Source organism: Diaphorina citri, unplaced genomic scaffold, assembly GCF_000475195.1.
Source record: "Diaphorina citri unplaced genomic scaffold, Diaci psyllid genome assembly version 1.1 scaffold616, whole genome shotgun sequence".
Lineage (NCBI taxonomy): Eukaryota > Metazoa > Arthropoda > Insecta > Hemiptera > Psyllidae > Diaphorina > Diaphorina citri.
In genome coordinates, this window is record NW_007378049.1 from 66,831 (window position 1) to 93,313 (window position 26,483).

The window sequence follows — 26,483 nt, forward strand, 5'->3', positions numbered from 1 at the left end:
CAATTGTAGTTTTGTTGTCATGACTAGGGTTTTGTTGAAGAGGCTTTCGGTTCACTGATGGTGAAGTGATAGTTAAACGTTTTCCACTTGAAAATGTGACTAACAAATTTCACCGAAATGGGAGTAACTCTTAACGTAGAAACACACTACCCTCGTGTGTTTCTACCTCAAGAGTACAAAATCGCGGAATAAATTACAAAATGGTCAACTAGAACTCACTTTGATCACTTTGTTCTTGGACAAATTTCATAGGAAGTAGGGATAGTGACTTATTTCATGACTCCAGAGCAGGAATATTGAGCTAGGGCAGGAATCTCATGTCCAATTTCTACAGGAACACTCTGTATACTGAGGCTTGTAATTGAGTTGTAAGAGTTTCATTTGTGCCGTGTGCTTGAGAGTCGAGAGTCTGTGTAACACACTCTCGCTCTCGGGTTTTGCACAAATTGTTGTTCGGTTTTCCAGAGCGTCATGAATTTATTACTGTTCACATTTGTATCAGATACGGCTAGGGATGTCACAACAGTTTATTATTGTTTACCAGGAGGTAAATCTGTTAAAACATTTTGTACAGGAGTTAAATCATGCAAATATAAAAGGTAAATCATGTATAAATGCCCAGATAACCGATCTCGAAACAAAATAATAGGGGAAATTATAAATTCGACAAAATACAAAAATAGAAAAAGTTTGGCAGAATTATAAATTTGACGAACCGTGGGTCCTGTGACAGAAGTAGTGAAAGAGATTCGGAAAAAATTTGAATTGGAAATGTGATTTTTATCGGATTCTGATTCGATCAAAATACGGACGATCAGGTACTCTCAGATTTTTTGAAAAAATTACATGTACATATTTTAGTAAATTATATATTTGTCCTGAAGAATATGTTCGTCCCATCATTCTTAAAGGATGTAATATTGTAATAGGTAGTCAAAAACTAACTCCTGGACCTACAATTCTCTTGTCAAATTGATTCGTTAACCTGAAACTCACGACAAGTGGGAACCGGCCTTTACTCGCAAACTTTTTTAAACATGAGATGATGAAATTTTGTCTCATTTCCCGTATGTATGAGGCTTTTTTAGAATTACAATCTACTTGGGTATGTCCTGGATGAAGCCACTTTTCGCGGCTTTATGGCATTTTTGGTTTTCCTTCCTTTAAATTTAGGGCCTTCTACGATTAGATTTAAGCCATTTTCAACCCCATGATTTCTAAGCATTATAACTGACCGGGGCTCGCCCCTCTGTTCTCTCTTCTTCATTGTATTTGTCCACTACCGGGGTTCGATTTACAAACCGTCCGCTCTCAGGATCCAACTACTCCGTACCTTATATCCAGTACCTTACACGTAAGTATGAGTGGAAGCGAAAATTAATGAACTTTGAATGTCTTGACATGGATAGTCTTCTAGACATACTAGCTATTCATTATACATTTTCAATGCTAACAATAGAATAGGTTGTTACTCTTTCTTTTTCTTTAAAGTGCCACAATAAAATAGGATACTCCTCTTTATAGTGCCCGAATAGGTGTGAAAAAGTCCTTTATATCGACAGTTTCAATAAGACCTCGAATATGAATACAATAATTAAATTTATTACCTATTTTTATTGGATTGATTGAGAGGCTGACGGCCTCGTCTGAACACGGGGAATAATAATAATAATGAATTTTATTCTTTACAAAAACTAGCATAATTCTTCATTATTTCTGTAAGTCGATGAAGAAGAAGATTGAAGAAGAATTACCTATATAGAGGTGTGAAAAACCGGGTGAAATGGTTCCTGTAAAGATTACACAGTAGTGCTTTGCTGGAACTTGGCCTGGCGCACCGCCCAGATTTTTACGAGTATACATTTGTATTTTGAATTATTTTCAACAAAAAATTATAAAACTATACACACGTTCAGTTTGGCTTATAAAAATAAATCCATGCCAGATTTACATGCTCACTCCATCATGCTCCAATCAAATGCAATCTGATAGCTTCAACTAAAGTACTTGGACCTACCCGTCAATTAAAACGAATGAGGAGGAAATTTCCCCCATCAGCACACCTTGACGCTTTTTACTTTGAAAACTCATTTTTCCCTTTACAAAACTTTTCTTACATCACCTCTTGACCCGAAAACATTTTTTAAAAAATTAAAAAGTACAAAAGGGATTTTGAAAAAAGAAGACGAAGAAAAAAGAAAAGGAGGAGGAAGAAAAAGAGAAGGGGAAGAGGAAGAAATAAGAAGAAGAGACGGAGTCAAAAACACCTCAAAAACTCGAGCACCTTCGTTCTTTACGAACAACAAAAAATTAACTTCCATTTTATTTATTTATTTTAAAAAGGCGCACATGGCTCAAGTGGAAGAGTATCTTATCTTATCTTAAAAGAAAAGGAGGAAGAAAAAGAAGAGAAGGGGAAGAGGAAGAAATAAGAAGAAGAGACGGAGTCAAAAACACCTCAAAAACTCAAGCACCTTCGTTCTTTACGAACAACAAAAAAAATTAACTTCCATTTTATTTATTTATTTTAAAAAGGCGCACATGGCTCAAGTGGAAGAGAAGAAGAGAAGGGGAAGAGGAAGAAATAAGAACGAGGAGAGAGACGGAGTCAAAAACACCTCAAACTCAAGCACCTTCGTTCTTTACGAACAACAAAAAATTAACTTCCATTTTATTTATTTATTTTAAAAAGGCGCACATGGCTCAAGTGGAAGAGAAAGAGGAGGAGGAGAAGGAAGAGAAGGAGAAGAAGGAAGAGGAGGAGAAGAAAAAGGAAACGAAGGAAAAGGAGAAGAAGAAGGAAGAGGAGGAGGAGGAGGAGGAGGAGGAGGAGGAGGAGGAGAAGAAGAAGAAGGAAACGAAGGAAAAGTAGAAGAAGAAGGAAGAGGAAGAAGAAGTCTTGTGTTTCATAAGGAAATGATCTCAACGCTCCAGAATGGTTTGGAGGTAGTCTCACTTTTCCTCCTCCTTTTTACCTTCTCTTCCTCCTCCGTTTCCTTCTCTTTCCCTCCTTCTCCGTCCCCTATTATCCTCTTTTCCCTTAGTTTTCTTGTTAGGAAATTCATTTTCTTCTCAGAAGGCTCTGGAAATTTGAGACGACTTAAACGGTTCAGGGCGATTTACACACGATGCTCTGCTAAGTGGTGGAAAGATCTGTGTTGATATTTTGACTCTTGATCGAAAAGGGTAGTTTGGGGACGGTTTCGTAGATTCCTATAAGCTTAACCCATCCTTTGGGGCAGTTGCCGCTACTTCAACAATGCCTTTTAGTGGAGATGACTGAGTTCCCACACATTTCTTCATGTTTTCAATAGATATTAGTGGAGATGACAATTTACCTCACTTCAAATGTTCAATATTAGTGGAGATCTTAAAATTCCTACACTTCAAAATTTTCAATATTGAATGAATGAATGAACACATATGTAAAAAAAAAAGTATTAATGGAGATGTCAAACTTCTCACACTACTTGTCTTCACTCGTTTTCAATGTTAGTGGAGATGACAAGATTCCCACTTTTATTCTGGATTTTTTATGGATTTTCTTTTCAATATAATTAACATTTCAATAATTAAATTATGGTCTTGGTTGACATAATGTTCAATATTAGTGGAGATCTTAAAATTCCTACACTTCAAAATTTTCAATATTGGTGGAGATGTCAAACTTCCCACACTTGTCTTCACTCGTTTTCAATGTTAGTGGAGATGACAACATTCCCACTTTTATTCTGGATTTTTTATGGATTTTCTTTTCAATATAATTAACATTTCAATAATTAAATTATGGTCTTGGTTGACATATATGGATTTTCTTTTCAATATAATTAACATTTCAATAATTAAATTATGGTCTTGGTTGACATACAGTGTTCTGTTTTCGTAATGTTCCCTCCATTAATCTTCCATTCGCCACTAATGCTTCGCATAGTATTTTTATGAAGTTCAGATTTAATACCAAGGCACATACATACATGTAGTCTCTTTGCCTTGAATCCTTTTGTCTTTTTTTTTCTCTCTCTCTATTTTACGTTGAGCCCCCATACGATGCTTAAGGAGAAAGTGAGAGAAAAAAAAGCGAGATTTCCATCCATGTGTGGGAGATTTCATAGAGATTTCTCTTTGTACAAAGAGTATTAAAAAAAGAGAAAAAATCCTAAAAAAGTTCCCTAAAAAATAAAGTATTAATGTTCGTTAAAACTTTTATTCAGGGCACAAAATTAAGCCTTTATATTTAAATTAAAGAGCTCGGTGTCTTAGTTTGTGTTAGGGCGTGTTTTATTATGTGTACATTTGGAGAGAGGGGTGACAAGGGACATTTTTGAATGTTACATGAACGAGTTTTGGGGGAAAAATGTCCAACCTGTTCCCCCCACTTCAAGAAAGAAAGAAAACCTCTCAAAAACCCCTTTTTCTTTTTCAATTTCAATAAGTAGATCCCTCGAATCCCTGGAATAATTACCGTCCAAAAAAATTACAATAAACCAAACAAAATGACGACAACAATGGATTCAATCAGGGTGTCCCCTTGCACACCCTCCAGGAAAAAAAAGCGCAAAATTGACGAAAATTCAAATAAATTTTTAGAAGAAGAAAAGGGGTAAGGGAGGGGGAAGATATCGAAGAGAGGAGAAAGGGTTCTGGAAGAAGGAGGAGAGGAGGGGAGAAAGGGTTCTGAGAGGGGTAGGGGAAGGGAAGGGTTTGTGGGAGGGGAAGGCTTTTTGTTTTTTCGTTGTTCCTCCTACAGAGTACGAGAGAGAGCCCTTCAATTTTGTGGAATACCATTAAAAAGCTTTTTAAAACTTATTACAATCCACAATACCCCCTTCTTTCTCGCGTTTTCTGTTAATCTGGGACAGAAATATAATCGTCTTCTTTTACTGCGCCTTTTCCAAATCTTATTTGGGGTCGGCGTTACCCTGCTTTATCCTACCCCTCCATACCCTCCTATCTAACGCCTCCTCCCTTCTCCATACCTTTCCTCTCAAGTCTTCCTCACTGCTTTATACTTTCCCCTATTAATGATCATGATGATAACACTTAAAAAGTCCTCTTTATCAGCCAATTTATCTAAGCATGATTTAACTTCTCACGTGTAAGTACCCTGATTATCAAGTACAAAGCTTAATGTCAATAAAAAGGCTGAAACCCCCGGCTCTACCCTCGCTTGTCTCCGACTGTGTCAATAAAGAACTTTTTTTCGATAGCATCAAAGGCGGAAAGCTCAAAAGTTCTGGAGGCGGGAAAAGAAAATTCCGGTGAACGGCACACGACTTTCTATTACCTCATATCGTAGCTTTTTGTCCGGTGCTGTTGACTGCGAATGTTATTGCTCAAAAGGGCACCTTGGCAAATGTCTGGCACATAGTGATCATTCATCACTGAAGTCGGGTGACTGTCTGGTTTTAACGAAGTTGTTTGCATTCACGTATTTGAAGCACAGGAAATATATATTCGATCTACGGCAAACCGTTCTTGAGGTATTTACTAAAAACCCCTTTCTGAACCCAAAGAGGTTATTTCCCCCCAAGGGAGACCTCAAAGAGGTTATTTCCACCCAATTCCAAAACAAAATTTCGAATATTTGGAAAATCGGACCTATTAAAATACTTTCTCATTACCTAAGTACCTATAGAAAGTAAAAACAAAAGTACCTACATTAATGTAATAGAAAGTAAAAATAAAAGTACACTTAAGTGTAGTTGGCGGAGAGTGCACTTTTTTTCGTTTAGATAAAGAAGAGAACACAACTTTTCAACGATATAGTAACAAGGGATTTTTTCCTTTCTTTTTTTTATGCGCTTTCTTTCTTGAACGACATAAAGTCTGTCTATATTAATTGATATTAAAAGCACCTTTAATATCTTCAGCGGAGCGGCGGGAACGTTTAGATAAAGAAGAGAACGCAACTTTTCAACGATATAGTAACAAGGGATTTTTTCCTTTCTTTTTTTAATGCGCTTTCTTTCTTGAACGACATAAAGTCTGTCTATATTAATTGATATTAAAAGCACCTTTAATATCTTCAGCGGAGCGGCGGGAATCCTTTGCATAAAGTTTTGCATTATAAAAGCTCATTATACCCGGAGCGCCATATTTATGTCTCTTTGCATCTCATAAACTAGCCCCGCCTCCCCGAGTTTCTCTTTGGATTTTTCCTCTTTGGATTTCCCTCGACGCCGCGCTAAAGGCGCCTCGTGTAATTTTTTCCCCCGCGATTTTTGCTTTCTTTTATTATTTTTTTTTCTCCGGTTAGTCCGTTTCCTAGGTAAGATTTCTTGAAATCCGACTTTTTGAGGAAGAGGTCAGTCAGGAACTTGGTCCTCTTTTTACGGGTTATATTTTTGTTGGGTTAAAGGTAATACGCTCAAACGGTGCTGCATTGCTTTCTACGATATTTACTTCTTCTTTTTAGTCATTGTCTACCAAGCCAATCGAATAGTCCGTTTCCTAGGTAAGATATATTGAAATCCGACTTTTTGAGGAAGAGGTCAGTCAGGAACTTGGCCCTCTTTTTACAGGTTATATTTTTGTTGCGTTAAAGGTAATACGCTCAAACGGTGCTGCATTGCTTTCTACGATATTTACTTCTTCTTTTTAGTCATTGTCTACCAAGCCAATCGAAAAATCGCATAAAATAAGCCCTTTAATAACAAATGATGAAAAGTTCTCAAATCCCCCCACTTCAAAAAAGAAAGAAAACCTCTCAAAAACCCCTTTTTCTTTTTCAATTTCAATAAGTAGATCCCTCGAACCCCTGGAATAATTACCGTCGAAAAAAATTGCAATAAACCAAACAAAATGACGACAACAATGGATTCAATCAGGGTGTCCCCTTGCACACCCTCCAGGAAAAAAAAGCGCAAAATTGACGAAAATTCAAATGAATTTTTAGAAGAAGAAAAGGGGTAAGGGAGGGGCAAGATATCGAAGAGAGGAGAAAGAGTTCTGGAAGGAGGAGAGGAGGGGAGAAAGGGTTCTGAGAGGGGAAGGGAAGGATTCGTGGGGGGGGGAAGGCTTTTTGTTTTTTCGTTATTCCTCCTACAGAGAACGAGAGAGAGAGAGCCCTTCAATTTTGTGGAATACCATTAAAAAGCTTTTTAAAACTTATTACAATCCACAATACCCCCTTCTTTCTCGCGTTATTAAAGACATAAAGAGCCTCGGTGAAAGTTTTTAAATGGATGTTTGTCTTCTTCCTCGCCTTCTGCTCTTTCTCCTTCATCTCGTCCTTTTTCTTCTCCTCTTCCTTACCCTCCTCCTCCTCTTCCTTCCCCTCCTCCTCCTCTTCCTCCTCCTCCTCTTCCTCCTCCTTCATCTTCTTTTAGTTTACATATCTCTTTTTTCCATGGACATAAGTACCTAAGTTCTATTTTAAAGAACTTTGTTCACAAAGGAAAATTTTCTATTCTAATAAACCATTAGGGGGGCCTATTTCAGAGTGATTTCTCCAAGTCACTAAAGTACTTGGACCTACCCGTCAATTAAAACGAATGAGGAGGAAATTTCCCCCATCAGCACACCTTGACGCTTTTTACTTTGAAAACTCATTTTTCCCTTTACAAAACTTTTCTTACATCACCTCTTGACCCGAAAACATTTTTTAAAAAATTAAAAAGTACAAAAGGGATTTTGAAAAAAGAAGACGAAGAAAAAAGAAAAGGAGGAAGAAGAAAGAGAAGGGGAAGAGGAAGAAATAAAGAACGAGGAGAGAGACGGAGGTCAAAAAACACCTCAAACTCAAGCACCTTCGTTCTTACGAACAACAAAAAATTAACTTCCCATTTTATTTATTTATTTTTAAAAAGGCGCACATGGCTCAAGTGGAAGAGAAAGAGGAGGAAGGAGAAGGAAGAGAAGGAGAAGAAGGAAGAGGAGAGAAGAAAAAGGAAACGAAGGAAAAGGAGAAGAAGAAGGAGAGGAGGAGAGGAGGAGGAGGAGGAGGAGGAGGAGAGAAGAAGAAGAAGGAAAACGAAGAAAAGTAGAAGAAGAAGAAGAGGAGAAGAAGTCTTGTGTTTCATAAGGAAATGATCTCAACGCTCCAGAATGGTTTGGAGGTAGTCTCACTTTTCTCCCTCCTTTTTACCTTCTCTTCTTCCCTCCGTTTCTTCTCTTTCCCTCCTTCTCCGTCCCCTATTATCCTCTTTTCCCTTAGTTTCTTGTTAGGAAATTCATTTTCTTCTCAGAAGGCTCTGGAAATTTGAGACGACTTAAACGGTTCAGGGCGATTTACACACGATGCTCTGCTAAGTGGTGGAAAGATCTGTGTTGATGTTTGACTCTGATCGAAAAGGGTAGTTTGGGGACGGTTTCGTAGATTCGTATAAGCTAACCCATCCTTTGGGGCAGTTACCCAAACACCTAAGCCTCAGAGTGGGCTTTTTGTGTATGGAGTAAGCTGAGGACGGTTTAGAAGGGACCGTATGTAAATGATCGCAAAAAGGTCAGAGATCTGTGTCCACAATATTTAGTATGATTACCCCTAACTGTGATTTCAAATCAAGACTGGTTGGCTTTTTGAACTCCATCTGACCATGGTCAAGGCCAGTCACTCATGCTCAATCAGAACGTGTGTGGCGGGAAAAGCTTCAGACCGCCGGTCTCAGATGGTCTGACAGACCTGGGTCTCGATCTTTTTCACCACACACCTTCCGAGCTGACAAATAGGCTAGCACAAGGCTAAGGCTCCCTTTTACAAAAAGGGCTCTACCAGTTCATTTCAACAGGTGTTAGTGATTTCGAGTCGGGACAAAACTAGGACCCCGCGTCGCGCGGGTATCGTGTGAACGCACCCTTCCTCAGCGGCCGCGCGCCCATCTTAAGGAGAAAATAACGCTGATGTACTGGTGTATAATTGAAGTATGAAGTACCACACGTAAGAACATTATTAAAAAGATATTTTATGAGAGGGTTCCGCGCCCCAGAACAGAACAAGTTCCTCATCTTTCTCAGCGAATTTAATAACTTTTGAAAAAACAAAAGCAGCAAAAAGTAAATTGTTAAAAAAGAAAAGGAAGACGAAGACGAAAATGGGGAAATTTTCATTGGGAGGAGATTCGTCGTAAAATAGGAGCAGCTCTTGAGAAAATAATGTTGCGCCAAAATTTTTTTTTTTTTTTTTTTTTTTTTTTTGTGAAGAAAGGATCGTGGAGCATGATGCCATAAGAGAGATCCGAGTGTTTCCAAGAAACGGAAGAAATGTTTCTAAGAAACAAAAGTGTTTCCAAGAAACAGAAGAAGTGTTTCCAAGAGGACGCCCTTGTTGATACTGTCAGGGCCGGGATCAAGATGAAACTGATAATGACAACTTTGAAATGCCTTTACCGAGAACATTGAGAAGAGTTCATGTACCGTAAAGGTAGGGAAGTATTGTCCTTAGAACAAAATACAAAATCAGTAAGGTCCGCTACTAGAAACGAGGATAAGATAAAGTAGTGATCGTCTTCTTTTACTGCGCCTTTTCCAAATCTTATTTGGGGTCGGCGTTACCCTCCTTTATCCCACCCCTCCATATACCTTCCTATCTAACGCCTCCTCCCTTCTCCATCCCTTTCCTCTCAAGTCTTCTTTACTGCTTTATACTTTCCTCTGTTAATGATCATGATGATAGCACTTAAAAAGTCCTCTTTATCAGCCAATTTACCTAAGCATGATTTAACTTCTCACGTGTAAGTACCCTGATTATCAAGTACAAGGCTTAATGTCAATAAAAAGGCTGAAACCCTCGCCTCTTCCCTCTCTTGTCTCCGACTGTGTCAATAAAGAACTTTTTTTCGATAGCATCAAAGGCGGAAAGCTCAAAAGTTCTGGAGGCGGGAAAAGAAAACTTCGGTGAACGGAACACGACTTTCTATTACCTCATATCGTAGCTTTTTGTCCGGTGCTGTTGACTGCGAATGTTATCGCTCAAAAGGGCACCTTGGCAAATGTCTGGCTCTAGTGATCATTCATCACTGAAGTCGGGTGACCGTCTGCTTTTAACGAAATTGTTTGCATTCACGTATTTGAAGCACAGGAAATATAGGTATATTCGATCTACGACAAACCGTTCTTGAGGTATTCACTAATAACCCCTCTCTGAACCCAGGGAGACCTCAAAGAGGTTATTTCCACCCAATTCTAAATCAAAATTTCGAATATTTGCAAAATCGGACCTATTAAAATACTTTCTCATTACCTAAGTACCTATAGAAATTAAAAACAAAAGTACCTACATTAATGTAATAGAAAGTAAAAATAAAAGTACACTTAAGTGTAGTTGGCGGAGAGTGCACTTTTTTCGTTTAGATAAAGAAGAGAACGCAACTTTTCAACGATATAGTAACAAGGGATTTTTTCCTTTCTTTTTTTAATGCGCTTTCTTTCTTGAACGACATAAAGTCTGTCTATATTAATTGATATTAAAAGCACCTTTAATATCTTCAGCGGAGCGGCGGGAATCCTTTGCATAAAGTTTTGCATTATAAAAGCTCATTATACCCGGAGCGCCATATTTATGTCTCTTTGCATCTCATAAACTAGCCCCGCCTCCCCGAGTTTCTCTTTGGATTTTTCCTCTTTGGATTTCCCTCGACGCCGCGCTAAAGGCGCCTCGTGTAATTTTTTCCCCCGCGATTTTTGCTTTCTTTTATTATTTTTTTTTCTCCGGTTAGTCCGTTTCCTAGGTAAGATTTCTTGAAATCCGACTTTTTGAGGAAGAGGTCAGTCAGGAACTTGGTCCTCTTTTTACGGGTTATATTTTTGTTGGGTTAAAGGTAATACGCTCAAACGGTGCTGCATTGCTTTCTACGATATTTACTTCTTCTTTTTAGTCATTGTCTACCAAGCCAATCGAAAAATCGCATAAAATAAGCCCTTTAATAACAAATGATGAAAAGTTCTCAAATCCCCCCACTTCAAAAAAGAAAGAAAACCTCTCAAAAACCCCTTTTTCTTTTTCAATTTCAATAAGTAGATCCCTCGAACCCCTGGAATAATTACCGTCGAAAAAAATTGCAATAAACCAAACAAAATGACGACAACAATGGATTCAATCAGGGTGTCCCCTTGCACACCCTCCAGGAAAAAAAAGCGCAAAATTGACGAAAATTCAAATGAATTTTTAGAAGAAGAAAAGGGGTAAGGGAGGGGCAAGATATCGAAGAGAGGAGAAAGAGTTCTGGAAGGAGGAGAGGAGGGGAGAAAGGGTTCTGAGAGGGGAAGGGAAGGATTCGTGGGGGGGGGAAGGCTTTTTGTTTTTTCGTTATTCCTCCTACAGAGAACGAGAGAGAGAGAGCCCTTCAATTTTGTGGAATACCATTAAAAAGCTTTTTAAAACTTATTACAATCCACAATACCCCCTTCTTTCTCGCGTTGGCCCCCCCGTGGCGCCCCTCCCCCCTCCTTGAAATCCCCAATGTTTGCTCAAGTTTTTAATTCGTTCATTCGAAATTTATACATTTTTTCGCCCCCTTTTTTTACTTTTTTTTTTTTAATTAACTTTTTTCTCTCTCACTCTCCAAGGTTACCTGATGGTTCCGATGTTCAAATTAGGCCAAGTTTTCCGCCTTATGGCTTAAGTTAACTTGGGGATTAGAGATTAGGTCTGTACTAGCGGCTTTGACCGGTAAGCTAGTCTCTGACCGCAAGTGTAAATCGTCAATCGCCAATTTGCTAAAATCGACTGCGCCAACTTGCAAACCTTTAATCTTTCAGTATAACACCTTGTTGTGACAATGTTTAAGTACTTTTAGTCTGTAAAAGTCTCACTTATTGAAACTGTTGGGCAAAAAAAGGACTTTTTCACCCTACTCTGTCTCTCTGGCATTAAAAAAGTATTTACATACCTAGGTACATGTTTTAACTTTCTGTTATTTAATTATCTACACAGATTAGATAGTAATTTGGAATTCCACTCCAAAATTAACCTTTTCTTGTCTTCACAATTAACCCTTTCTATTTGGGCAAAAAAGGACTTTTTCACCCTACTCTGGCTCTCTGGCATTAAAAAAGTATTTACATACCTAGGTACATGTTTTAACTTTCTATTATTTAATTATCTACACAGATTAGATAGTAATTTGGAATTCCACTCCAAAATTAACCTTTTCTTGTCTTCACAATTAACCCTTTCTAGTTTTAACGTCCATACACTAACCCTTTCCCTTTTTCTCTGCCCCTCAGATCCCCCCGAGATAACGCTCCGTCCCCGCAACCAGGCGGTCAAGGCGGGCGGCATCACGTCCTTCTATTGCATCGCGCGCGGCGACCCCATTCCCGTCATCCAGTGGCGGAAAAACGGGAAGCGCGTGTCCGGCACGCAGTCCCGCTACATGGTGCAGGAGTTTCCGCCGGGCGGCAGTTTGCTACGGATTGAACCGGTGCGGCACGCCCGGGATGATGCGGTTTATGAGTGCGTGGCGGAAAACGGAGTTGGAGATGCGGTGAGCGCCGAGGCTTCGCTGACCGTGTATGAAGGTGAGTGAGCTTTCGAGTTTTTTTCTACTTTTGATAGCTGATGTTTGGTTAGCTTTTCAACACTTGATGCATCTTGTGAGGTGGTGGCTCTATTCAACAGGCCTACGGTGGGTTTCACCAATATTTTTTCAGCTCTTAAAAGGCCTGTTAAATTAACAACCTGTTAAGTTCCATTTGATTTGTATAGGCTTAACAGGGCTGTTAAGCTCACAGGTTGTTAGGAGCTAAAAAGTAGGTTACTGAAATCTACCCTTGGTCTTCCAAAAAAAAAAAAAAAAAAAAAAAAAAAAAAAAAAAAAAAAAAAAAAAAATTTTAAGCCAAACCTAGGCTAGACCTGTGTATAAAACCAACAACAACCACCTAAATATCACAAATTGGAGGCCGAATAGCGGCCGCATCACAAATTAGAGGTCGAATAGCGGCCAAACCTGAGAGTCTTGGTGAGGGTGAGATAAAGTGTAGAGTTGTAGATTATTTCGGTCCTGGACAAACTACCTTGAGAATTTGAGATCCTTCTGTCTTGAGTAGAAGAACGTGGCTATATTCAATCAGCAGCAAGCAGATGATAGAATATTAGAGAACTGGATGAAAAGGAGGAGAAACGAGAACAGATAGGAAGTTAGGAAGGTTATCAGAAGGGAATAACCTGTGTATAAAAACGACAACAACCACCTAAATATTTCAAATTGGAGACCGAATAGTGGGCGCATCACAAATTAGAGGTCGAATAGCGGCCGCATCACAAATTAGAGGTCGAATAGCGGCCAAACCTGAGAATCTTGGTGAGGGTGAGATAAAGTGTAGAATTGTAGATATTTCGGTCCTGGACAAACTACCTCGAGAATTTGAGATCCTTCTGTCTTGAGTAGAAGAACGTGGCTATATTCAATGAGCAGTAAGCAGATGATAGAATATTAGAGAACTGGATGAAAAGGAGGAGAAACGAGAACAGATAGGAAGTTAGGAAGGTTATCAGAAGGGAATAAGGAATAGAGAGAATGGATAGGGAAGGAAATGAGGAAGAAAATGGAATAACAAGAAAACTTAATCATAAGTAATACGAAACAAAAATAAAAAATGAAGAAATAAGATGAGCGAGAGAGAGGGAGAGAGAGAGGGGGGGGGGAATGAAAGGTAAAATCAAATAAGTCACATAAAACTGATACGTGATGTTCTGTCCCTATTTCTCTCTCCCTCCTTCCCTTCCTCCCTTCTCTCTCTCTTCCTTTTTCTTTTCTTTTCCTACCCACACTCTTTTCGTTTTTGCTCGTTTGCTTTTGAAGAACTTTTGCTTTCGAAATGCGAAAGCTTTCCTTTACTTTTCGATACTCAAGCCGGGAAGTCCGAATTCGAATTGATTTCAACTAGGAGGAATTTTCATCTCACGCGAATTTTTGGGTAGCACACTGACACATTTGGAGTGGTGGAGAAACTGGGAAGATCCGTTACAAATTCATGATTTCAGCTTAAAAAAAAAAAAAAAAAAGGGGTTTCGCAAGTTGAAATAAACCCTATAATACCCCTAGGTAATTTCAGCTTAAAAAAAAAAAAAAACAAGGGGTTTCGCAAGTTGAAATACACCCTATAATACCCCTAGGTACCTAAATAAGCAACTAATTGAAAAGAATTTTACTTGTATCAAGCAATAAATGCTTGTCACAAATGTTGTTCCCCGCTTAATACATTACGCCAAATTTTATGACTTGACTTGGACTCGAACCACCAATCTCCATATCCAGAGTCCACCACTGAGGTTGGTATAAGCAACGAAAAGTACAACCCTGTATATAATAAAGTACGTACATATCCTATTCCGATAAGACAGTGCGGTATTATCACTTGATATAAACTTAATTAAGCGTACGCGTTTATTAATTAATTTAAAATTCCCACCCCCTCCCTCTTGGAATTGAGTGCGAACTTCCTGTAGAGGGAGGGAGGTAGAGAGTGATGTATAGAAGAGAAAGATCCTCCACAAAGGAAGAGAGAAAGAGGGAGGGAGAGGAAATTAGAGAGAGATAGAGGGAAGGAGAGAGAGAGAGAGAAATAGAGGGAAGGGGAGAGAGAGATAAAGGAAGGAAGGAGAGAGAGGGAGTGTGAGAGAAGAAGAGTAACATGAAGGGAGAGAGAGAGAGAGATAGGGAGGGATGGAGAGAGATATGTCTCGAATTGTGGAAGGAAACAAGATTTAAGATACAAAATTACTTAAATTAACGCTGATGCCTAAAGTTTCTACACCACAAGATCCGGGTAAAATCCAGGAAACCCGCATATTTCTGTATTCCTCCTTCCACCCTTCTCTCTCTCTCTTCCTCTCTCACTCTCTCTCTCTTCCTCTCTCACACTCCCTCTCTTGATCTCTCTTCCTTTCTCACACCACCCTTCCCCTCTCTCCGTTTTTCTCTCTCTCTCACCCTTCCTCTCTATATCCTCTCTCTCTTCCTCTATCTCCCTTCCCTCTGTTTTTCTCTCTTAATCTATCTCTTCATCCACTTTCTCTCCCTCTCTCACCCATTCCCTTAGTAGTCTTCATACGATGTCTATTTTATGCACATCTCTTACATTTTGGGTTAATCGTTCCTCTCTTATCAAAGATTTATTATTCAAAATTGCATTAAATATTTCACGAATACCGTGATCCCTAAATGAAAGAAAGACCGGAAGAGGCTTGGAAATATGGATGTGGGCTTATGGAAATGGTTAGGGTTAGGGGACTCCTATAAGTGTTATGGGAGAGGGAGTTAGATTAACTCTTTCCCCTTTCTCTTCTTCCTGTTTCTTTTTCTCCTCCTTCTCGTTCTTCTTCTCCTTTTTCCCACCTTCTTGTCCCTCTCCTCCTCCTCCTCCTTATTCTTCTTCTTTCTTCTCCTCTCGTTCCCTGTTCTTAGTCCGTTCATTCCTTATCCTCCTCCTCCTTTTCCTCCTCCTTCTCCTCCTCCTTTTCCTCCTCCTCCTCCTTTTCTCCTTCTCTTTCCCCTTCTCATTTAGTCATCTACCTTGTCTTTCCGTGTGTCTCCTCCCTCCCCTCTTCCTCTCACTCACACTCCCTCCAATTTCGCTTGTCAGTTTGGAGTGCACTCTCTCTCTCTTTCTCTCTCACACTCCCTCTCTTGATCTCTCTTCCTCACACCACCCTTCCCCTCTCTCCGTTTTTCTCTCTCTCTCACCCTTCCTCTCTCTTCCTCTATCTCCCTTCCCTCTGTTTTTCTCTCTTAATCTATCTATTCATCCACTTTCTCTCCCTCTCTCACCCATTCCCTTAGTAGTCTTCATACGATGTCTATTTTATGCACATCTCTTACATTTTGGGTTAATCGTTCCTCTCTTATCAAAGATTTATTATTCAAAATTGCATTAAATATTTCACGAATACCGTAATCCCTAAATGAAAGAAAGACCGGAAGAGGCTTGGAAATATGGATGTGGGCTTATGAAAATGGTTAGGTTTAGGGGACTCCTATAAGTGTTATGGGAGAGGGAGTTAGATTAACTCTTTCCCCTTTCTCTTCTTCCTGTTTCTTTTTCTCCTCCTTCGGATTTAGGGGACTCCTATAAGTGTTATGGGAGAGGGAGTTATATTAACTCTCTCCTTTTTCTCCTCCTCGTTCTTCTTCTCCTTTTTCCCACCTTCTTGTCCCTCTCCTCCTCCTCCTTATTCTTCTTTCTTCTCCTCTCGTTCCCTGTTCTTAGTCCGTTCATTCCTTATCCTCCTCCTCCTCTTCCTCCTTCTCCTCCTCTTCCCCTCCTCCTCCTTCTCCTCCTCTTCCCCTCCTCCTTTTCCTCCTCCTCCTTTTCTCCTTTACCTTGTTTTTCCGTGTGTCTCCTCCCTCCCCTCTTCCTCTCACTCACACTCCCTCCAATTTCGCTTGTCAGTTTGGAGTGATAATAAACCTAATGTGTTTATTTTAATTATCCTAATGAATTTATATGGAACTTCTTTCCCCTCACAGTACACTCCTCCTTTTCTTCTTCTCCTCCTCCTAGTCCTCCTCCTTCTTCCCCTCCATACTGGCGGCCTCCACCTTTGACTTTCCCTTACCCACTATTGTCTAAGCCTTTGATCAAGGCTTCATTTCCTCTGTCTTAGTCACCCTTCCAAACAGGTGCCACGTTGTAAGCTTGTAAGTCACTTAACTTCCGTGTTCGATCAGTTTTGTTATCCTCGAAATCGCAAAGGGATTTAGGGGAACATCATTGGCAAATGTCTGGATTTTATGGAAATGCATAGCTTTTATTTATTGTTCGTCTGTATTTCTACGTATGTGGATTCCAATTACAAAGAAATCTAAATTTGTCCTGTGGGCTGCAAAAGGTGTCCCTCTTCCTTCTCTCTCTCTCTCTCTCTCTCCTCTCTCTCTCTTTCTCCTTCATTATCTCCCTCTCTCATTCATACATCTACCTACACTACATCTCTTTCTCTTTCTGCTTCCTATGACCCCCCCTTGAATCAACTCGGTCTGTAATCTTACAAACCGACCTTCTTTCCCACCTACCTATTCAAGTCGCCAACAAGATTCGAACCGTGGTCCTTCTGGTTACAAATCTATTGCTCTCGCTGGGGTTTATGAAAGGGTTAAATTAGAATAAATAATGGGCTTCGGGTTTATATTTTGCGCCTGTAAAATTTCCTCTAATTCAATACGGCCTGGGTAAATGAAATAACAGACGGCAAAATATAGCCGTATGCACCTCACATACTGTGTGTGACTAAATCCTATGCATGAATTGAAATATGATGCCACCTGATGACACCAAATTCTGTGCTTGTGTGAACTCAAGTGTAATGCCACCTGATGAATATTGAACAGGCCCTAATCCTTTCAAAAGAAACAAATTCCTTTAAATTTTAACATTTACATGAATTGAAATATGATGCCACCTGATGACACCAAATTCTGTGCTTGTGAACTCAAGTGTAATGCCACCTGATGAATATTGAACAGGCCCTAATCCTTTCAAAAGAAACAAATTCCTTTACAAATCCTATGCATGAATTGAAATATGATGCCACCTGATGACATCAAATTCTGTGCTTGTGAACTCAAGTGTAATGCCACCTGATGAATATTGAACAGGCCCTAATCCTTTCAAAAGAAACAAATTCCTTTAAATTTTAACATTTCCGTACACAGGTTGTTTTCTCCAGGGGGGCTGAACAGATAGCAAACTGAAACCAAAAGCTAATAAGTTATCTCTAGGAAGCACCCATCAACTGCATATAGGTATTCAGCGTATTCAGTAGTTAAGTGACTGGAAGGAGACCAGATTATAGGTAGTTGTTTCTGGACATTCAAGGGGTTTTGAAGACGTAGAATCCTTCCAATATGAAACGAAGGATCCAAGATGAGATAAAGACTCTTACAGACACGGAAAAGAATGATTCAGTTATGCGACTGACTGTAAATTATTCTTTGTGAATCTTATATTATAAGAACGAGATCCATTCACAGTTCACATTTCACACACTGATCGCTCTATCTCTAGAACCACAACACCTAGAAAGCTTTTTCTCCAGGGGGCCTAACAGATAGCAAACTGAAACCAAAAGCTAATAAGTTATCTCTAGGAAGCACCCATCAACTGCATATAGGTATTCAGTAGTTAAGTGACTGGAAGGAGACCAGATATAGGTAGTTGTTCCGGGACGTCCAAGGGGTTTTATAAAGACGTAGAATCCTTTCAATATGAAACAAAGGATCCAAGATGAGACAAAGACTCTTACAGACACGGAAAAGAATGATTCAGTTATGCGACTGACTGTAAATTCTTTGTGAATAACTACATAAAATTGGCAAACCACTAGGCGACAGAGGTTACTTCTGTTGTACGTTTTAGGAGGGTTTTCGCCAATCCTGTTTTACGTTTTTCAAAAAAATATGCTCACGACACACAGATTTGGTACGCCATAAATATCGGGAAAATGTACTACAATAACACTGGGTACTGGGTATAATATGGGACGTACTGCTACTAGTACCTACCTACCTACCGTCTACCTTGTAATAAGCCAGTGGAGGAGAGACAAAGTTTCAGGGGGGACGAGTTTTAATAGTTTTGTTTTAATATATGGAACAATACAGATATATCTTCTCCCAAGCTCATAATAAGAAAGCTTTAAAGAAAAGATGCTTACAATGTCTCCCCCCTTGGAATTGAGTGCGAACTTCCTGTAGAGGGAGATAGAGGGATGGAGAGAGAGAGAGTGATGTATAGAAGAGAAAGATCCTCCACAGAGGAAGAGAGAAAGAGGGAGGGAGAGGAAATTAGAGAGAGATAGAGGGAAGGAGAGAGAGTGGGAGGGAGAGGAAATTAGAGAGAGATAGAGGGAAGAAGAGAGAGAGAGATAGAGGGAAGGGGAGAGAGAGAGAGATAGAGAAACGAAGGAGGTAGAGAGAGAGAGAGTGTGAGAGAAGAAGAGTAACATGAAGGGAGAGAGAGAGATAGGGAGGGATGGAGAGAGATATGTCTCGAATTGTGGAAGGAAACAAGATTTAAGATACAAAATTACTTAAATTAAGTTTATGTAAACAATTTGTAGCACCTACCAAATGCCAATACAAAAGAAATAATCCTAGGGCTGATTGAGAGAATAACGAAAAACGCCGACCCCGTCTGTACACGGAAAATGGCGAAGAAAAGGAACTCCAACAACGGAGTTATTGCCGTCCCGAAATCAAAGGGGGAAGTAGGACAGGATAGGAGAAAATCAACCGTTCACCCAGAGAGGGAATTGAACCCGAGACCTAGCTTTCTTTTCCACCCAACCACCACGGCACTGGTGTTATAGCAGTGAGTTCAGGTGTTCTTTAGTTTCGCGTATAGGTTTTTATTATTATTAGTACGATACAGTATATCTATGTAGATATTTTTACACAGTATACTATGACGATATATTATAGTGTTACTCGGATTTCATTTAACGTACCCTCCCCTCCTTTTCCTCCCAGTTCCCCTACTTCCCTTCTCCACTTTCTCCCTTTTTTTCTCCCTTCCAGTCCCTTTATTCCCTCTCTCTCCCCCTGTCACCCTATTTTTTCCCTCTCCCTTCTCCCAATCCGGGATTTAATTTACATTTTATCCCCCTCTATCCCTTCTCTGGGGTGTCCGTTGAAATATTTGCAATCAAAAATCTAAATACTATAGACACCTTCTGACTGTATATATACAGTCAGAAGGTGTCAATCAGCTACATGTCAAGCTATCGCGTTACCACTGGGCTAACCGTACTCCCTACGTTTATTTATGGCTTTATTGCTTCCCCTTTTGAAAAGCTCACCATTCGCCACTGGCAGTTCATAAAATGAAAAGAAATATGTTGGAGAGAGACTGAGTGTGGATTTTCGGTGGGATTCGAACCCGGGAACTTTAGCATGTCAAGTAAACCCGTTACCACCGGGTTAACCGTACTCCCTACGTTTATTTATGGCTTTATCGCTTCCCCTTTTGAAAAGCTCACCATTCACCACTGGCAGTTCATAAAATGAAAAGAAATATGTTGGAGAGAGACTGAGTGTGGACAAAGTTATTACTTCTTCATGAAATGTGACTTTCAATATCCTACCTCCTACCTGCTGTGAGAGAGCAAATAAATTATCGGCGCTCAAAATGAACCTGTCATTGAGGCGTGGCACAATGCTTTATCGAGAAACAAGAATCATCTACTGAGTTCTACTGGGAGAAATTCAATCCGGCTCCCTTCTTGAAAGTAGTTGGGTCTACGGAGTGCTAGGTCGATTTGGGGAGATTTGACGCAAAAAACGATTCAAAACTCATATATTTCTTATGGCCTTAAGTCGTTTTTGCTTGAACCACTCAATTGTAATATCCTCAAATACAACGAACATTATTTATTAAGCTCTAGATCGCGGTTCGATTCCCGGCTGTGCCGAACTTTATCATAGATGAAGTTCTCGGAACGGCTGACGTTCTCCTATCCTGTCCTTTTCTCTTCAATATCGGGACGATAAGATCTCCTTTGTTACAGTTGGAAAAAAAAAAAAAAAATCACACCTTAGGGTCTTAGGGGAATCGTTGGTAAAACTCTCCCTTTGTCGAGGGTTCAAGCCATAAGTGCTGTTCCTTACCTTAGTGTAGACTTTATACAAAGCTGATAAACCTTTAGAGTAGCAAAAAACATTTCCTCCTAAACCCTCATCGAACAAGGCCAATAAATGGATGGGTGACTTAAACCTTATATTTGGAATAAAGGGAGAACCATTTCCTCCAAAACCCTCAACACAAACCAATAATGCACTTGTCTCTCCCTCTTTTCCTTCCCTTTCTGTCTTTTAACCCTCTCTCCTGCCCCGTTTTGTCCCTCATCCAAACTCAATGGAGGAGTTGCAATTGGGAAAATATTATTAATAAAAGGTCGATTCCTACGTAAAAAGTTGTGGAAAATCCAAATCTGTAAACCCTCAACACAAACCAATAATGCACTTCTCTTTCCCTCTTTTCCTTCCCTTTCTGTCTTTTAACCCTCTCTCCTGCCCCGTTTTGTCCCTCACCCAAACTCAATGGAGGAGTTGCAATTGGGAAAATATTATTAATAAAAGGTCGATTCCTACGTAAAAAGTTGTGGAAAATCCAAATCTGAGGTCAAAACTCCGAAAAAGGAAATTTTAAAGGTCGAAATGCCATTTTTAATTGCCGTTCTAATGAAAAAGTTCAATGAGTTGTGACGTCAGATTTCACGTCAAAATGCGCAGAAACGCTTGCGCACAAACAAACGAAGCGAGAGTCATGAATTATGACGTCATCGCCTACGGGAGCGTATGCCGTGACGTCAAACTTCACGATTTACCGGTATTTTTGAAAATAATCCGTTGGTCCTAATTTTTCCTGCTCTATGACTTTGAAACATCACCCAAGTAAGCGCAACTGATCTATTCTTCCCTTCTTCCTTTTCTCCCTTCTGTCTTTTGTTCCCTTTTCTGTCTTCCTATTCCCTCCCCCACCCCCCTCTCTTCGTCCATCTGTCTCTCTTAAAAAAGAGCGAGAAGAGAAATTAATCTCAAAATCAAACAACAGAGAGGGAGAAAAAGGAAAAGGGAGGGAGAGAGGGAGGGGGAGAGAGGTTGCTTTTTCCCTATCCAAACAATATAAAACAAAAAACACAATAGATGAACAAGGAGAGAAAACAGGATGTGAGAGAGGGGGAGAGAGAGAGAGACAGAGACATGGAGGTGTAAATGGAAAGGAGTGAGGTGAAATTTTAATAGCGGTCAAGAAAAGAAAATACCCTCCCCCCTTCCCTTTTTCAAGACAAAAGGGAGAGAAGAGTAGGGGAGGTTTAGATCGGGAGGGAGGAGGTAGTGTTTGGGAGGGAGACGAAAGATTTATCACTCTCCCGAGGATATTTTGAAACAACTTTAAGAAACTTGCATCCCCTCCCTCCCCTTCCTTCCACCTCTCCTACTTTCTCTCCCCCTCTTTTTTTCGCCTCTTCCTCCGAGTTCATCTTGTACGCTTTGGTGATTTTAGACCTCTCACACTTTACCTTTATTTTTATTTTTTGTTCCTTTCTCTCTCTCCCTCCCTCCCTCTCTCTCTTTCTCTATTCGTCTCTTTCCCCTCCCTCTCTCTCACACACTTTCTCTCTTTTCAGTCTCTCCTCTTCTCCCTCTCCCCCCCCCCTCTCTCTCTCTCCCTCCCTCTCTCTCTCTTCGTCTCCTCTCACACACTTTCTCTCTTTTTAGTATTTTCCTCTCTCTCCCCTTCTCTTTTCTCCCTCTTTTTTCATTTCTACGTCTCTCTGACCGTTCTTTTGTTTCTCCACCATTCTTTTTCCTTCCTTGCTTCCTTCTTTCTCATTCCCTCTTCATTTTTTCTTCAGGGGAAGAAAAGCCCTAACTTTTGACTCCTGAAGGTCAGGTAGTCCCCTTAAATCTTAGTTTGATTCAGTCTTAATCTGCTTTTTGTGTTATTTAGAGCATTTTAGGGGGAAAAACAATAGGTTAAAAAATACAATGGCTACTTTGATAAGTTGTACTACAAAGGCCGTTTCGGCTTCCTTTGAAAACGAGTTTCAACTGTTGTACTGTTTTATCTTAATTACAATTTAACAAATAAATCTGTCAATCGGACAAAACGTTCAAGAGTATAGCAAATCCAACGGACAGAAGGAAAAAAAATCGTCGAGATAAAACTTGAAATTCACGTTATTCGTTGAAAATGTGTGGACAGAGTCGAGGAACAATCAAACAGAAACACAAACCATTAGTACAAAGTGTCACGTCATTAGATTCGAAAATTAAATTAACACGCTCACTTCCCCTCCCTTTGCAACACTCTGACTCCCCCCGGGCCCGTGGAATGGCGAATAGAAAACTCAATGGAGTGGAAATAGTAACGATCGAATCCGAGAGAGAGTTATTTGACTTGCTATTGTCTGTCTGGAGATTCCTCTTTGGATTTCCTTTGAGGACAGGGTTGGAAAAGAGATGTTTTGGCTCAAGGGGCTCCTTAAGATCTCTGAGGTATAGTTTGGCCCTGAAAACTACTAGAATAAAATATATAATGTGGAGAGAATGGAAAAAACAAGCGAAAGAAGAAGGAGAGAGAGAGAGAGAGAGAGAGAGAGACCTGCCAGCAAATTAGTGGAAATGTCAAAAGTACCACAATTTACAAAGCTTGTTAAATTCCTTGACGATTCCTATTGTATTTGCCATTTTCCTTTTTACAAGTATTTGAAATTTGAAAAATGATAAAAATACAAAGATAAATAGAGATTAAAAAGGTGTGAAATCGAAAAACACCAAATACCTCTTTGGAAAAGTTAAAAAAAGACTCCCATTAAAGAAATCACCAGCAACACAAAGCAAAGTCGAAAAAGACTAATCACAAAGAAGTGTTTGGAAAAAAAAAAAAAAATGAAGAAGAAAAAACTTTTCCAAAAGGATCAAAAACTATTCAGTGTAAAAGTAAAGAAAACAGGAGTCAAAAAATAAAGAGTAAAAAAAGGAATGGATGAAGAGGAAGAGAAAGGGGAAGTAAAAAACAACAATAAAAAACATGAAAAACTCACTCTGTGGCTGATTGAGAAATTCTGATGGTAGCTTGAAATCCGTTGCAATGAAAACACCAAAGGCCAAGTCAGTAATAGCACATTGCTTCCTAATTTCTATAGATAACAGGGACCGTCTGGGCAATGGGGTCCCGCTGTCTTTTCCCGGCCCCACTCAGGCTGGGCGAGGTTAATGTGAGGAGGCGCCAGGGCCTAATAGGCGCCTAGCTTGTCGTCGAATTATGGGGAAACACTTCGTCACTAAAAACACTAGCAGTTATACAGTGACTTTAAACATCTATAAACAAGCTGGGTCCGTCCCTCCGGGAATTATTTAGCCCGTAGTTTATTCGATCGTGGTTAAAGAATACCTATGTACCTACCTAATTTTGGGTGAGGTTGATGTGACGAGGCGCCAGGGCCTAATAGGCGCATAGCTTGTCGCCGAATTATGGGGAAACACCGCGTCACTAAAAACACTAGCAGTTATACAGTGACGTTAAAGTCGTTAAACATCCAAAAAAAAAGGAAAAGTTTCTTGCAAAGGCCTTATGCCGGCCACTCACACTCAGACAGTCGGAATTTAACGTACGCGGAAAAAGCTTCCGACCTAGGTCTGTCAGCCCGTCTGAGAGACCTGAGTCTGAAGAATTTTCTGTCACGTTCCGAGGCGGTCTGAGCGAGTAAAAGTTTGATTTCTTGCAAAGGCCTTATGCCGGCCACTCACGCTCACAGTCGGAACGTTCGCGGAAAAAGCTTCAGACCTAGGTCTGTCAGCCCGTCTGAGAGACCTGAGTCTGAAGAATTTTCTGTCACGTTCCGAGGCGGTCTGAGCGAGTAAAAGTTTGAAACCTCCCAGAAGATTCTGTAGTCTTAGGGAGGATCTAAAAATATTGTGTAGGTACTAACTTTTATAATATTGTTAAAAAATAAAGTAAACTATTCTCATTTCAAATCAAACATTTTTGATCGAGGAAGCAAAGTATCAAAAGGAAGATTTTAAGCAGCTTTCGTCAGCTTTTTTGTCCGGTACACAAAGTTATTTTTATTTTTTGAAAGAAGGATGAGACTTCGAACAACAAGTGGCCGTTTTTGGTATTGAAAAAAAAAGTGAAAAAGTCAAGAGCAAAAAATCACTGTAAACTTGAGGCGAATTAAAAAGGGCGGAGGAGAAAGGAAAGAGAAGGGAAGGGGAGATGAAAGGAGGAGGTATTAGAGGAGGAGAAGAAGGAAGAGGAGGTGAGGGGACCTTGTTGATTTTTAGTCCGTCCTTCCTTTATTATTACAATAGTAATAAAAAGGTATAAGGGACGGACTATTGTATTCGCTTCGGTTTTTAAACCAAGCAATCTGATTGGCTGAAAATTTTGAAATAGTTCAATCATACCGGACAGGGCCACAAAAAAAGCAATCTAATTAGCTGAAAATTTTGAAATAATTCTATCATATTGCTTAATATAATCCAAGAGTTAAACTTAATTTGGCCCCGGCCATACAAGGTTAATTTCTTTTCGAATTTTCATGTGAAACTCGTATAACTTACTCGTACTTCGTGAAAAGACGGGATATCAACTTTGTACTTTATGGTATGCACTATGCAGAAGTGGAGGACCCGTTTTACTCCCTCCTCCTTCTCCTCCTCTTCCCCTCCTCCTTTTCCTCCTCCTTCTTCTCCTCTTCCCCTCTTCCTTTTCCTCCTCCTTTTCTATTTCTCTTTCCCCTTCTCATTTCGTCATCTACCTTGTCTTTCCGTGTGTCTCCTCCCTCCCCTCTTCCTCTCACTCACACTCCCTCCAATTTCGCTTGTCAGTTTGGAGTGATAATAAACCTAATGTGTTTATTTTAATTATCCTAATGAATTTATATGGAACTCCTTTCCCCTCACAGTACACTCCTCCTTTTCTTCTTCTTCTCCTCCTCCTAGTCCTCCTCCTTCTTCCCCTCCCATACTGGCGGCCTCCACCTTTGACTTTCCCTTACCCACTATTGTCTGAGCCTTTCACGGCGGCTTTATTTCCTCTGTCTTAGTCACCCTTCCAAACAGGTGCCACGTTGTAAGTCACTTAACTTCCGTGTTCGATCGCAAAGGGATTTAGGGGAACAACATTGGCAACTGTCTGGATTTTATGGAAATGCATAGCTTTTATTTATTGTTCGTCTGTATTTCTACGTATGTGGATTCCAACTACAAAGAAATCTAAATTTGTCCTGTGGGCTGCAAAAGGTTTCCCTCTTTTTCCCTCTTCCTTCTCTCTTTCTCTCTTTCTCTCTCTCTCTCTCTCTCTCTCTCTCTCTCTCTCTCTCTCTCTCTCTCTCCCTCTTTATCTCTCTCTCTCTCCTTCATATCCTTCTCTCTCTCTCTCTCTCTCTCCTCTCTCTCTCTTTCTCCTTCATTATCTCCCTCTCTCATTCATACATCTACCTACATTTACTGTCTGGTATTCTGATGTGGTCCGGTGAATTGATGTGTACAGAAATAGACCAACTCAGTTATTGACTAGTTACAATATTGTATGTTACAATTGTACAATGTACAATGTACATGTGTAGGTATATTTGTTACAGTTGTATACATATGTTTGTATGATAATGATAAAATTGTATAGGTACATAAGTTTGTTATGAACAGTTACAATTGTATGTGTTTGTTATGACCATATACTAACATCAAAGAGTTTGTGCAGTTACCAAAAACCAATGGAAGATACTAGGGGGTAGGACAAGGGAAGGAACGGGAATCAGAGGGAATTCAAGGGAGGGAAGGAACGGTTAAATAGGAGAATACCAGGGGAAGGACTAGCGGGTAGGACATGGGAAGGAATTGGTATATATGGGGTGGAAAATAGGAAGGGAGGGAAGAAAGAAGGAATAGGGGAGGAAATCGGAAAGGGAAATGGACAATAAAAGGGGGAAACGCAGTCATTATGAAAACAAAACACCACCGGGTCTGAACCCACACACAAATTGAGGACTTTTATGGAAAAATGACTGATGGCCGGACGGGGCCACAAACATTTTAAA

At 39.9% G+C, this 26,483-nt stretch overlaps 1 protein-coding gene across 1 annotated transcript in view; it reads left to right on the forward strand.

Annotated features, from left to right (window-relative positions):
• Positions 1-1,289: 1,289 nt before the first annotated feature.
• The window catches only part of LOC113467986 (tyrosine-protein phosphatase Lar-like), a 73,797-nt gene continuing 48,603 nt past the window's right edge, over positions 1,290-26,483 (forward strand). The window contains exons 1-2 of the mRNA XM_026824573.1: positions 1,290-1,354; positions 12,163-12,456. Of these exons, the coding sequence (XP_026680374.1) occupies positions 12,312-12,456 (145 nt within the window). The 5' untranslated portion in view covers positions 1,290-1,354; positions 12,163-12,311. The remainder of the gene's footprint in view (positions 1,355-12,162; positions 12,457-26,483) is intronic.